Source organism: Zeus faber (genome assembly GCF_960531495.2).
Source record: "Zeus faber genome assembly, chromosome: 2".
NCBI lineage: Eukaryota > Metazoa > Chordata > Actinopteri > Zeiformes > Zeidae > Zeus > Zeus faber.
Window position 1 is genome coordinate 42575025 of NC_137189.1, and position 15356 is coordinate 42590380.

At 44.7% G+C, this 15356-nt stretch overlaps 1 protein-coding gene across 1 annotated transcript in view; it reads left to right on the top strand.

The window, feature by feature from the left end:
* Nucleotides 1-15356, top strand: part of LOC307247800 (von Willebrand factor D and EGF domain-containing protein) — a gene marked incomplete at both ends in the record, with an annotated part of 48311 nt that overhangs the window by 12081 nt on the left and 20874 nt on the right. Inside the window, 13 exons of the mRNA XM_080023921.1 lie at nt 1976-2065; nt 3172-3313; nt 4627-4847; nt 5659-5732; nt 6471-6750; nt 7882-8084; nt 8209-9107; nt 9896-10032; nt 10465-10626; nt 10730-10834; nt 12846-12960; nt 14459-14715; nt 14983-15202. Of these exons, the coding sequence (XP_079880047.1) occupies nt 1976-2065; nt 3172-3313; nt 4627-4847; nt 5659-5732; nt 6471-6750; nt 7882-8084; nt 8209-9107; nt 9896-10032; nt 10465-10626; nt 10730-10834; nt 12846-12960; nt 14459-14715; nt 14983-15202 (2905 nt within the window). The remainder of the gene's footprint in view (nt 1-1975; nt 2066-3171; nt 3314-4626; nt 4848-5658; nt 5733-6470; nt 6751-7881; nt 8085-8208; nt 9108-9895; nt 10033-10464; nt 10627-10729; nt 10835-12845; nt 12961-14458; nt 14716-14982; nt 15203-15356) is intronic.

Genomic DNA, 15356 nt, shown 5'->3' on the forward strand with positions numbered 1-15356 from the left:
GATCAGGTTACATAAACGACCATTATTTATTTGAAACATCTTTTTTAATTTAGAAGCAAATATTTGAGTTACCTTTTCAATCATATTAAGCCAAGACAAGCTGGTACATATACATGTGATGACGTTAATGTTAAAATGACTGCATTTAGTGCTTCTCTAGCCACTACAGCCACTTAAAGCCATGCCTTATACACGCTGACAGAAAAGTCAGCCATGCCAGCTGACAACCAGCTCCTTGTGAGCAACTTTACTTATCTTGCTCAAGGACACTTAAAACCTAATAAGGTGATAAAGTGACCCTGTTCAAGGTCAGAATATTATACCTTTTCTAGTCAACAGCATTAATTTCAAATACAGCAGAGGTCTGATGTTTACAAAAAGTCGCTTCTGTTTCAGTGGTCTAAAGCCAAACACTAAATTCTAATTTGCTTTTGGCAAACTGGTAAGTGGTATCATTCAACAGTTGTTAAAGTAAAATTTGTCCATGTTGTTCCCTCTCCAAATCAACAAATCACTTTGTCCTTCTGCTGTCACTGGATCTCACTGGAAATGAATGGGAATCAGAGTGATGGAGAAACCTTTAGAGCAACCTTTGGATGTTACGATTCGGTGATCATCAAATCCTATCGGGAGCTTTCTTGGAGAGACGTAGTCTTGTACTGGTGGCCGCAGAGCAACTTACAAGATTTTATTGCTTATTGTCTTGTTGCACCATAAGTAGGTACTCACCCAGCAGCATGGGGAAGAGGGGAAACAGAGTTCAACACTTAATGTACCAGTGATGTTCATTTTTGTATCATACAATGACAATGGCTTGACCGACAGTGATAACTTGACTCACCAGCACCACACACCCTAAAATGATGGCAACATTTTTTAAGTAATAAATCATGTCCTTGATGCAACAGAACCATCCAGAAAATACTCGACAAAGATCAACTGTGGACATATACTTTGGTGGTTTGCACCAAGGGTCGTCACACTAAATTTCCCTCTTGATTGAGTCACTGAAGAGGGAGATAATCATTTAGTACAATCAACTGTAAACCCTTTCCTGGCAATGATTCATAAATATTAAGGCTAAGCCATAAGCATTGTTCTCCAAAGGTCTCTGCAGTTGGCTGCACGGTTTGTTATAGAAAACTCCATTGCACAGCTGCTGACAGCTCCAATTTCCGAGAATTGTTATTCATTACCAGGCCAAATTAACTAATTTGGCTTTCACGAGGGACATGTCAAACTCAGGTGACACTCATAATTCCCCTTTAGCAGCTGTGGCCCGATTGCGCTCACTCCCGGCCATATTTGGACACCGCCGTTGGACAGGGTCGTTTTGGTTTGGTATCTGGAGCGTTCTACGCATGTCTGGCTCGGCTCATGGGGCCCGTGTTTTGCACATGTTGGGGAGACCAGCTGGGACAGGTCAAAGGCCAGACATTTTTTGACTTGAGTTGAGAGTGAGTTAAACATCTACGTCACTGAAAAAGCTCCATGTGTAATGTGCCGGGGTGCACTGTGAAATGCTCGGATGAGTCACAACCATACATTATGATGAATTTTCAATGAAACAGACGTCCACTAGAGAAATTCCCTTCCCACAATTTCACAATTTGCATAAAAAATTGTGTTACTTCCTTTGAAACAAACCTCCCCTCTGTACATATACAATAGATCTAAATTTGTCTTTGATTTAAGAAAGCATTTCTTTATCACTTTTTAAAGCTTGCTCACAACTTCCCTAACTACCCAGGATTTGCATGAATCAAGCAAATGTTTATGTGCTTTTGGTGCTAAAAGTTAGTGGGCATGTATTTATGACTGTGGAATCGATGTATCGCACCAGGGAGTCCTATAGAAATCTTAAAACACTTGATAATTGCTAAAAACACTGGAGGTGTTCCACCTTGGTGGAGATAATCTGTGTTTTGTCCTTTTTATTTCTTAATTTTTCTCCTGTTTGATGTTTTTCCTGCAGTTCTCCTGCAGTGTTTCCACATTCAGAGCCAACTACAGCCACAGTCGATCCACAGCAAAGGAAAGCACAAGTTTCTATGCAGGACTGAAGGTGAATAAAGTCTGAGTTATCATCTGAACAAACCTTTTAATGACTGATGAATGAATGATGAGACTGATGCATTACCAGCATCTAAATACAGATATTATAAATACATAATTGACATATGTAATATACATGTAGATTTACTCTGTTAACAATTATATATGTATGTAAGACCTGGTTCAAGTTGATGATAATAATAAAATAATAATAATAAAAAAAATAACATTGGAGGGTGAATGGTCACAAAAATGTATCTATTGAGTCGTGTCCCGGAGTATGATTGTCAGACATTTTCTGTGCTACACAGAATGAAATTTAAACAAATTCATTTCAATGGGAAGATTTATTTAGACTTTACAAGACCATTTCTCTGAATGGTCTATTAAATTCAACGATGGGCAACAATAGGGATATAGGGTCAGACCCTCAGTATGAATTTCATTCACATATTCAATTTAACTGGATATAAATATCAGCGTTTGCGCACCTGTGTACCCATCAGCCAGTGCGGTAAACATTTCCATGGTAACAGCGAGCTCCACCAATCAGGCGTACTTTCATAAGATTAGTTTTAGTTTTAGTGTACGTATCCGCATCCCCTCCTCCCCCATGCTCATGCCCTCTGCATCTAAAATCAAATAAAATCTCCCCATTCCAATGTATCGGTTTAAATTGTGTTATGTGTAGCACAGAAAAAGTCGGACAATCCTACGCCTGGACATGATTCAATAGATTAATTCATTCACACATTGATTGATTCATTCATACATTCATACATTTATACACGAAAAAGCATGAAACCCGGGTTGTTGTTGTAGTGTTACCTACGTTGTTGTGGAACTATTTTTCTGAGCATAAGCTCTTTTAACCAGCCATACTAGTTATAAAGTCAATAAAAATCAATTGTCCATCTCATTGCATTCATTTTTTTTAGTAAGTAGCTGTGTAGTAAACCAGATAATGTGCAGCCAGCCGGTCATTATCACATTATCATAACCCCCTTGGGGTTATTTTGCGATAATGACCTGCGGGCTGCACATTATCCCTTAAATATCGCAGTTTTGTTCGTTTTTTTGTCCCTACCCTATTAACAAGCATAATGTTCTTCTTAGTTTTCGGCAGACACGCTCCAGATCTCTGAGAACAGTAAGGAGCACAAGGTCTCCATTCTCAGCACGGTGCCCATCCCCTGCCCCCGGCCCCAGTCAGGTCCCGAGTGTGGAGTCCCCCTGGTGCTCAGCGTCCATGACCCAGGTCAGTCAGACCCAGTACAACCACAGGTTGCTGAAAGCCATGGAAGTCATGCTATCGATAGCGCCACGAGAAGTGAACCTTGTGCAAGACATTGATACCGATGCGGCCTCTGACCCCCTTTCAGGAGCACAGAACAACCAAAGACCATTCTTTGGCAAAAAAAATGGAGAAAGGACACTACCAGTTCTATATTGTATTTTTTGTCCAACAATAACAATGAGCTAGTTAAATTAGTTCAATTCAAACATACAAACGTCCTATTGTTGAGATGCAAACCTTACCCATTTTTCCTCAAATGTTTGTTGGGATGTTTGTATTTTTTACAGTTGCACTTGGTGATAACTTGACTACATCTAGAATGTGTTGCTGAGTCTGCATTCCTCGAAAGAAATTCAGATCAATAAATCAAGGATAACAATAAAATAAAATCCTTCCCAAAACCCACAAGAAAACCTGATTAAACTGTCACCATCATGTTCCCATCTTTTTTTTTTTTCCCTTCCTACCCACACGCTCTGACTTGCCCAATGTGTTCGCCAGCAAACACATCAAAGCTGGGACAGTGAGACCTCATTATGTTGTCCCGTCCAGCTGTGCTCCATCCGTTGAATAGTTTCCCAAACGTTTTTTTCTGCCGCAGCACAGTTTTACATTGAAATACCCACATGGAGCTCCACTGTGCTGTTAACCACTAAAAAACACTAATGTTTAGTGATCCACAACTTGTGAAAGATAAGTTAGCGGCGACAGCTCTCTGAAATGACTCTCTGAAGGAGTCTGGAGTCACTCTGATCAAAGAGTGAACTCACAAATTAAAAATAGTGACTGAGGACTAATTAAAAGTCCAGAGCAAAAAAAGAGAGCAGGTATTTTATATAATTCATATTGATGTGACGGATTTACACTTAAAATTTGCACCAAAATTGTGACAGAAGTAAATGATTCCTGGGAGAATTCCATCCACAACTCAGAGCAACTCAGAGCATTGTTCAGAGAGTCCTCCCTCGCTCACCATGCAGCAACCAAACCAAAGTCTCTTTTTAATCAAATGACCGAGTGAGTCGTTAAGAACCAAATCTCAAAAAAGAGTCGAACCTTTCATCACTTCTGATAGTTCTGACTTTCAGTGTGAAACTTGAGCCCGTTCTGATTAACGCAGAGCTCCTGTTCTGGAACTGATCAATCAGATTAATTAGTGCAGCCTTACAATTTTGATCTTGCAACACAATAGCTACTTTCCTTTATTAATTTATTATTTATTTATATTCATTTTTATGTTGATTATAAATGTATTATTTATTCATTTTTTGCAGACAGTCTTGGCCACGAGGCCCCCAACGTGGCCCTGTCCGACTGTCAGCTGGAGCTCCGGCCCTCGGGCCCCTGCACGGATGGTGACTGCGGCCGCGGGACCTTTACTCTTACCGCCGTGACCGACTTCACCCGTGATGGGAACCGCCCCAGCCTGGTCAGCGCAGTGCCTGGCCCTGGGGCTCCCCGCCTCTGGAGGAACCATGTGCCGAACGCCCTCAAAGTGAGTGAAGTAGGGTTAGAAGGATGGATGGAGCGGTGGATACCCTGATATCTATAATCGGAATAAGAATCCAAATCTATTGAAATATGCTGTATTATGCAGAATATCCTAAATGTGTTGAATTAAATTCAAAGACTGTGGCAGGGCCTAAGTGACAGTATGGCTGCTGGTGTTGACTGTGGGTCGAAATCTCAAAATAGAATGACATTCTATAGAGGATGTATACAAAAATAAAGGCGTGGACAACAATGGATGAGTAGGTCTAAGTTATTACTGTGTTATTACTGAATTATCATGAAGGGTGTCTAGGATAAATGATACCACCTGTTAATTCTGCTTCAGTCATAAAAAGGAAAAACAAACCGGATATTGTGACACTGATTCAGGATTTTTACTGCATCTAAACTGTGAGTGTAAAGTTCAGTCTTTTTTCACGGCCCCTTAATACACAATAACAGCCCCTGAAGGGCGTCAAGGAGACAAATGACAACAATCAGCACCTGCCGTGCGTCCAGTACACAAAATAAAGTAGTGCAATAAAACAATCACAAGAAAGGTCGCCATGGCTAGTATTTGACTCAGCACGAAGGTCTTATCTGCCTTATTTCACTCTTAAGTGGTCTGAGGGATGTCCATTAGCCTGCGTCCCAGGTGGTAGTCAGCTCACATAAGCTAGGCCATGGGTTTTCTAGACATCGTGTCTCCGCAAGGATCCTTCCTGGGTATTTAGCGGACACATCAAAGCTTTCAAGGTTGTGATTGGGCGGGGGGCCGGGCTGACCCTTGTTCTCTCCCAACCCTCCTGCCCCAGGTCATGGTCCAGGACCTTCCCACTTCCGTCTGCTACTCCCTGACAGACCCGCACGTCATCACCCTGGATGGGAGGTAATTTACCGTCGTACCATAACGGTTTGTCAAATAGTTTAATGAAATATGTTGTCGCCGAAAAAAAAGGTTGCTAGTTTTAAAGGGATACTCTGGGTTTTTTTGTCTATACTCCATACTTAATTGTTTTCTATTTTACCCAGATTCAGACGAGAAGATCGATACCAATAAACCATTTTTTTTACCGTCAACAAAACTCGGTTGACTGGGCTGGCAACTCTTCAGCACCGACACATTGAGTTTTTTGGGAAAGAGCATTCCTTTGACTTTCTAGGAATTGCTTAGAAGGTAGAAGATTTCATTCTTTCCTAACTATTTTAAGATGACTCGTGAAAGGATTACTGTTTAATTGCTCATTTACTGACTTAATGATGACAGGTGGTGCTTTAGTTTGATGCCAAACTACTTAAAAGCAGATGTTTATTGAAGGGGGGGATCTTCTTCTGAAATCTAAAACAAACCTCTTTCATCGATAGTTCTACCGTATTATTTTCACAGTTTTTATAATGAGGCTTCACCAGGATCTTAAAATGAGCTTAAAATGAATTTGTTTTGAAATGTTTTTACATTAATTTGGACTGCATTGTGGGTCCAAATTGCAATTGGTGCTTTCTCAACCTCTGTTTTCCAAATGTGTTTGTTTTGTGCATTCCCTTGCTGAGGGAATGTCAAATTCCTCTTGCGATTTGATACAAACCATAATGAAACTTAACACAGAGTTCTGCTGCTTCTGATCAGGCGATACGAGAACCAACAGACAGGGACCTTCGTCCTGTTCCAGAGCCTGAGCAGGAGGTTTGAGGTCCACTCCCGCCAGTGGGACTGCGGCGGACGGCACTACACCGTGGCGTGCACGTGCGGCGTTGCCGTGCGCGAGGAGAACGAGGTGGCTGTCCTCGACATGTGCGACGGGCAGCTGCAGGAGACCCGGCCCCGGCTGACGCTGAAGAACCTGGGTGCTGCCAAGGGCAACCGCCGGCTCAGGGTCCTGGAGACCCACCAGGGGAAGAAGATCACCGTAGGTATCCGTCTGTACCTATCTGTATCTGAATGTTACTGCCATCAACTGTTCCACAGGAGGTGAAGCAGGCTTTGTATAAGTCTTTTTGTAAGATATGTGCTGCATTTGTAAGATATGTGCTTGAAAATTGTAAACGTCTGGAAAATTGTGTATTAGTTGTTAAAAAGTCTGATTGTCTGTATACATAAGCATCGAGGTTCTAAAAACATTTGGTTAGGCACATTTAAAGTGCATATAAAGTGTGACCTTAACCGCTATGAACCCTGCTAATATAACCACCACCTGTACTGTTTTACCATGACCAACCTTGTAAAAAACCGCATTGGATATCACTAGAAAAGTTTTTATTTATTTTATTAAAAAAAAAAAAAAATTTTAACCTGTGCTGTCAGCATGCTGGGCATACAACACAGAGTATTTGTGCCATTGCACCTCGGACAGAGTTAGTCGGCAAGTTGAGTTCAAGTTCTCAACCTACAATGCACCTCTTTATTAACTCGTAAATCATCAAGAACTGCTGTAATAACTCTGTGCTTTGGATTACCTGTAGGATGACAAGAGCATAGTTTTTGGTTATAGAGAAACACCACCAACCCCCCTCTTTGGCGAACTATTTATCATGTTTGGGTCTATAAACAACTGATCAATACTCTAAGAGGGGGGGGAATCACCACAGGTGAGACAATTAAACAGAACCAAACAACATTTAAACGAAAACAAAAACATTTGACGACATGTATTAGAAAACAGTTAATTAGGTACAGGAAAACTGGAACTGCAATTGGGAAAAGTTGGTCTTTTAAATGGTGCTATCATGACCACAATGAAACCCGGAAACCAAGCCTCTGTAACCACAGTATTACAGTTCAGAATCTTTGGTCCAGAGACAAATGGAGTATCAGTGGGAAAAGCATGAATGTTGAACCTCAACACAAGTTCAGAAATTGAAAAGTTATTAAAACACCATTTTGATAACACATAACTGAGAGTTAATACAGACACTGAACATACAGTATAACTTACGTGTGTTGTAAGAAATGTTTTGCAATATCTATAGTTGGAGTTGTCCGATGCAAGTGAGACAAGCTAGCTGTTAATTAGCTGCCGGATGTGACTCTCCTCCCGTAGTTGATCTTTCCCTCCGGGGCCTTTGTTAGGGCCGATGTCAGCGACTGGGGGATGAGCCTGTCTGTCAGGGCACCCGGCCTCGACTACGGCAACACACGGGGCCTCTGCGGTACCTTCGACCGCAATGTCCGCAACGACTTCCACGGCTCCGACGGGATGCCCTACAGAGGCGAGGAGGTGGAGCGCTTCATAGAGGCCTGGAGGTCAGTCTTATATGTGGGGTAATGCCCCTCCCCGACGGGGGAAGGGGGATTTATCTGAGGAGTAGGAGTAGATAGTGGGGTAATCCCTATTTCAAACATTTTTATGTTCTTCTCTGCGTGTTAGGATAGCTCCTGGCGAAAGTTTATTCGACAAGACCCCTGCTGGGACCAGGCAGGCGTCGAGGAGACCTTTCTGCCAGTGCCGTGAAGGCTACTCCGTCTTCCCCGAGTCCTCCTCTGGAGGAACGCAGAACCTCTTTGCATCGCAATCGGCCCACTCCAATTGCATTGCCCACCACGACGTAGATTACACATCCGTGTTCCCATCCATGGACACCACACTGGAATACATCAAGAGTTCCCGGCCGGACGAGGGCATCCTGGATACGTCGGCCTTCCACAGCCCTCCCTTGGAAAGTCCGCGTCCACCGCCGTACCAAGAGGACGAGGCGGAACTGGACAGCGAGTTCAGGAAGGACCTCCTCCTGTCTGTGCAGCGGCAGCGGAGACAGACCAGACATGAATCCCAGCCCATTTTCATGGCCCAGAACCTTAGCCAGGCCCACCTGGAGAACTTCGCCTACTTCTTCCCCGAGGACCACCAGGCCTTTGCTCGGCCGGAGGTGAAGCCCCGGTGGCCCACGCCCAGCGGCCTTACCTCAGCCAAAGCTCTGGAGGTGTGCCAGATGGCCCTGGCCAACTCCTCGGTCGGGACAGCGTGCCGGGAGCTGCTTGGGCGCCGCCTGGATGAGGCTGTGGACCTGTGCATCCTGGACCTGCAGCTAAAGGATGACCTTGGCTGGGACGAGGCGCTACTACCACACCTGGAGAACGAGTGCGAACGAAGGCTGCTGGAAAACCGGACACGTCGGGCCCAGGAGCAGCCAGGGTCAGCCGAGGCGCCCGGGGAGGTGCTGACTGCTCTGCGCTGCCCTAACATCTGCAATGGAAATGGCCAGTGCACCGAGTGGGGCTGCCAGTGCTTTCCCAGCCACAGCTTCTACGACTGCAGCCTGGCCATTAGTAAGTAGACTCTTTTCAGTCTAATCGGATTTGGCTGTTCAATGCATCCCGAGGGGGGGCAGGAGAGGGAGCATTTTTCACACCTGTCTCCCTCTCTGACGGTACCGACGATGCGCGCACTAGGGATGGGCTGCCTGCCAAAACAGTGTGTTTTTATTTTAGAAGTAGGTTATTTTATGTCTCTACATCGAACAAAACAAGTGCATATAAAACGGTATGGAACAAAACTATGCGTAATGGGGACACCTTCTCCATCACTCTCCCCGATCACCCCCTCTCCATGCGTTATGTCTATGAGTCCTGCCCGTTCCTCCCTGCCCCAGCCCAACACGGTTTTTAGTTGTTTTATGTGAAGGAAAAGGGCATGGCGATCGTGACGCACGGAGAGCCACGTTTGTGTCCGTGTCCGGACACGGAGGATTCACACATATAAAAATATATTTATGATTCCCCTTATTTAATTATTAATTGAAATGTCCCTGTGCATTTTGTAAGCTTCTATCAGTTGTATCCTGTTATTGTCATGCATACTGACTGACAAAAGGTAAATAAAAAAGACTTGAACTTGAGACTGAACTTGAACAATTTCGAAAGTGAAAAAAGTCGATTGGCAGGTTTCTGACTGATGACTGAATTGCATAACTTTAGTAGAATACGTCTTTATACACTACAGAGAGTGCATCTAGTGAACTTCTTTATTAGCTCAATAATTTCCATAGGCATGGATGTCACAGAACTCCAATATTGGCTGTGAGGGGATTATCTCATAGCAACCTGTCTTCCGATAGGTCAGCCAGTGGAACTGACAGATTTGGAGAGCAGCGGTCTGTGCGACATCAGAGTGTTTGACTGCAGCAGCATCCGGGTCTTTGGTCTGGGCTTCATCGACTCACCGGACCTTAGCTGCCATGCCACCAGGCTCAAGGTGAGAGGTGACAGGGTTCAAAGGTTACACGGACATCCAATCTCGAATGGTGAAGCCAATAAGGATCTCTGGCAGTAGCCTGTTGAAAAACACGGTTTCAAAGAGTCGAACCTGCAATCTGTTTTACTGAGCCAGTTAACAGAGAACAGTCCAATATTGAAAAGAGTCCTAAAGATAACTCTGGTTCTGGACTGAGACGTGCTCACGCTTATCTAGGGTCAAATGCTTTCAGAGCATTCTTCTGCATCTGTTTTTAAAATTTTCCAACACATAACATAAAATAACATAATAAACTGTGCTAGAGCCGGTGCTTGAATTAAGTGCGCCAAATCCATTGTTTTCTTTTTTATTTCGGAGTCAAAACAATGACAACATCCGATTCGAGCCTGTGTCACTTCATATCATATTTCTGTGTTGGTGCGTCTCCCACAGCTCATTAACGGCGCATGGGTTCCCAGAGAGAAAATGAGAACCAAAGCCACGTTCCTCAGCTCCAAGGCCTTGGACTGCGGTGTTCCCTCCCTGAGCAGCACAGCAGTCCACAACGAAGACTTCATGATGGACGACAAACCCTACGCCCGCTGGGAGATGAGGGTAATGCTCTAAATTGGCCGTTCCTTCATCCAGGGAAGGTTTACTCAGCTGCAGAGAAGGAGCAAAAAGAGTTTCATCATAACGGCTCCTTTTCCCATCCCAGGTGACCAATGATGGCTCTCAATTCAGCGAGGCCAAGGTGCTGACCCTCTACGATGGCATGTGCCAGCAGTGCGAGGCCTCGCACTCTGGACTCTGTAAGTTAAAGGTAACTCATCCTTCCAACAACATACTGATAGATTAGTAGAGATTATTAATAGCAATAGATAGCAAGGAGGTCAAATGGTAGGCGGACAGATAGGGGGTCAAAAAGCCTCTACTAATGCTAATTATTTCTGGGGGATGTGTGAGGAAGGGTTCCCATTGCGCACGGTGCCCACGGTGCCTGTGATCTGCGCTCTGCTGTGCGTACCTCTATGCCCATTCACACTTAAAGAATGAACGCAGGGCGCGCGGGCGAAGGGGCAGGTCCTCGGACACCCTCCCTGCCCCTCTGCCCGTGCCTGGGGGCTAGATACATGCAAAATACATTCAAAATACCATGAGTTCCAAAGGGTAACATGATGGGCCAACCCGAGCTGCTGGAATAGAACAACAACAGGACCAAATGGAACCAAAAGAGCTAGAATGGGGCCACTGTTCAGCGGAGCCAAACAGGCCAGAATAGAGTAACACAAGGACAAACAGGGCAATCACTAAGCTATAAAGGGACTGCAGCAGTGCCTATTCGAGCCAAATCAACTCGAAAGGGGCAACAGAAAGAACTAAGCCATGAGGGGAGCTGTTGTGGAGTTATATAGGGCCATTAAAAGGGCTACAGTAGGGTTACAGTTGGGTAAACTAGGGCCAAATCAGAGAAATAAAGGGGCAACTGCAGGGCCAAGTACAGCCAATGCAACAGAGAATAAGGCTACAACAGGGCAAAAATGGGCAAGAAGTCATTCATAAAGGGGGCTGTATGAGGCCAAACCAGGGCAATAAATGGGCTATAAAAGGCTTTAGTCGGGTTAAATAAGGCCACCTAGGACACACAACAGGGCTGTTGGGCTCATGCTGTGAACCTTTTTATACCACGTCTCTTCTGAGTAGAATGAGAGCTCTGAAACGACAGTGACATGTTAAATGGTGAAAGCAGACGTTATGTTTGTACCTTTCCACCGTCCCAAAACACCATCAGAGCTCCATGTAAAACCCCAGACACACACACACACACACACACACGCACACACACACACACACACACACAGACACACACACACACAGACACACACACACACACAAAGGATCAACTAGCACACACACACACACACACACACACACACACACACACACAGGACCAATAATTGCATGCACGCAGACACACACACACACACACACACAGGACCAACAAGCGCGCACACACAAACACACGCACACACAAACACACGAAAGGAACACACACACACAAAACCACAAAAGGAACACACACACAAACATCAACACCTACGTATGGTCAGAGAAAGACACACTGTCGCAGTACATGGATGCTGCCCCCCCCACACACACACACAGGACCAAAAATTGCACACACACACACACACACACACACACACACACACAAACACACGAAAGGAACACACACACACAAACATCAACACAGACACCTACGGATGGTCAGAGAAAGACACTGTCGCAGTACATGGATGCTGTCCAACACACACACACACACACACACACATACACACATAAACACACACACACACACACACACACACACACACACACACACACACACACACACACACTCTCTCTCTCTCACACACACACACACACACACACACACACTTAAACACCCACCCAGGGGTTCGCCAAAGCACACTGTAATTGAATTATCCATACCCGAGACAGACTGGATGGTGTATATTCATCTGTAATTTCCTGTCTGTTATCTGCCATCTCCAGAGAGAAGGCTGGAGGCGGGAAAGATGGAGCGGGAGCTGACAACCGAGCTGTGGCTTGGAAAACAACAACAAAAAAAAACTTATTTACAGTAGTTTCTGCTCACTGCTTTGAAAACTTCGGATGTTTGAACGCGATGACTTAAAGAGAAGTTTGGTGGGGGATCGTATCATTACTGTCTCTCTCTCTCTCTCCCTCTCCCTCTCCCTCCCTCTCTCTCTCTCTCTCTCTCTCTCTCTCCCTCTCTCTCTCTCTCTCTCTCTCTCTCGCTGTATCTCCAGGAGAGGACGTGTAACATTGAAGGGATGTGTTTCGTCGAAGGAGACTCCAATCCCAGCAGCCCTTGCCTCCTCTGTGACCCAGACACCGCCAAGTTCTCCTGGTCTTTGAACCAAGGTACGGCAAATCTTGTGATAAATTTGTGTCACCAGACATTTCATCCCAGGCATTCCGCCGTTTGAGTCCGGGACACAGGATTAGAACCTCCGAACTAGGTTGCAGCGCTGACCGCACGCCAGCCGTGATGTCCGAGTGCCTCCCTTTCCATTGACACCTGAGGGAAAAGAGGCACTATGACGTCATCACCAGGGCTGAGTTGGGTTAATCCTTAATACAGACACCATGCCCGTCAAAAATGGGGCTTAAGTTAAGGATTAAATATGTTTATTGCGGTAGTTCTTAATTGTGATGTAAAAACCGCTAGTGGTGGCGACAGGCCTCAAACCTCACACACACATACTTGAAAAATGAAAAGAAAAACATTTATCAAGTTAAAAAATATATATATTCAACAAAACTTAAACAGGGTTTAAAATAAAGACTGACACATGTAATACTGACAAATAGTCAAAAATATATATAAATAAATAAAAAGTCACAGACTAAAATAATTTAACCCATGCATTAATTGTTTGGCTATTTGTGCATAATGGCTATTTTATTTTATTTTTTAGTTGACTTTTTATTCTATTTTATTTGTATGTTCTTCTCAGACTTTCGTACATGCTAATAAAATCTTATCAATCAAGCTATATGAGACTAAACCTGTGTCATTATCTGTGTGTGAGCTTAGTACTTACAGTAGTACTCTGCTGTTGAGCCCAGTTGATCTCACATATTGAGGAAACTTGAAAAGAACCCAAAAAGAAACGCCCACATTTAATGTAATTACCCCTCAGAGATGGCAAGGTTTTTATGGCCATAGTTGGTTATCGTAGGATCCAGGGGAACTTTCCAGCAGCTTATGGCTGTGCTTCCTGGGGACGACCCTGGGACGGATGTGGGAATGGTTGGTGTTGCCAAAGGCTTTAAATGAGTTTACTACAAAATAATTTTATCAGCTGCTGGAGCAATGTCTCCAAATTGCTCCTATTGTTTGGCCGTTGTGGCTGGTGGAATACAGGAGGAAAAGAAAAGACCTGAAGCCTTGGCCGGTTCCCACCAGCTCAATTCCCGGTTGAGCTAATTCTTTTTAGGTTTAAAAAAAAAAAAGCTCTTTGGCAAATGAGCAATTTTTTTTTTTTATTATATTTTATTAAAAACATTTTTTAACAGATAATAACTTTGTATAATCCTTTCTTTCTTTTCTCCTTTTCATTTAATATTTTATATATTTATGCACAGTTGCACAATTACCCATTTTTGTCAGAATTGTTGTTGTATTTATAGTATGTTGAAAATTGTTCTTGTTTATTTTTTTATCCATCCATTTTTCTATCTATACACTATTTTTCATTCCATCTATCTCCTTATTCCATTTTTTCATTTCTGCTTCTTATTGACTTCCACAACCGATCTCGCCAACATGTGCCCTCTCCCTCTTCTCGCTCTCTCCCCCCATCATTCTCTCTTTGTCTCTCTCTCGCTCTCTCTCTTTCATCCCGTCCTATCTCAGTCAACGAGCCCCCGACGTTCCTCCGCCCGCAGTCTGAGCTGCGGACGTTCGCGGGGGAGAACTTTGTGTTCCAGCTGGCGGCCTCCGACCCGGAGGGCTCGGCCCTGCTCTTCCAGCTGGAGGAGGGTCCGCAGAGGGCCACCCTGTCCCCCGCCGGGCTCCTCCTCTGGAGGGTCCAACCCGATGAGAAGCGGACGCGGACCGTCCGTTTCACGCTGTCGGATGAGTGCAGCGCCCAGAGCACCTACACCGTGGAGGTGAAGGAGGGAGGAGAGAGGATGAGGAGGTGGTAGGGTAAAGCCAGGGACAGTGAGGGAGAGGAAAAAGAGGAGGAGGTGGAGTATAGGCGAAGAGGGGGAGGAGGAGAGAGGAGCAGGGGAAGGTGAGGAGAGAGGAAGGGTCGTAGGTGGAGGAGGGGGGGCAAGAGAGGGAAAGGATCGTAGGAGTAAGAATGTGTTGACGGGGGCCCAAACGATCAGCGTGGTACTGTTTGAGAGAAAAATATCAGCGCTTTCCCCCGCCAGTTGGAGGTGGTGCCGTGCGGCTGTCAGAATGGAGGCTCATGCGTGACGGACGTCAGCTTCCCGGCGGGCAGCGGCAAGTTCCTGTGCTCGTGTCCCGGGGGCTGGATGGGTGACCTTTGTGAGGATGATGTCGACGAGTGTGTGTCCGCCCCTTGCTCGGCAGGCACCTGCATCAACACGGCCAGCAGCTATAGATGCGAGTGCCCCCTAGGACTGAGGGGTAAGTTTTTAGAAATATATAAAAAAGGGAACGTCAAGTAATTTACAACCTGCCAAGGGAAAGTGACAGATGGTGTAAGGAATTATACAGTAGTGAAAAAAATAAAAAGTAATTCCAATTTCACATGAATATCAAATCAGCTTTAGTTAGTTCA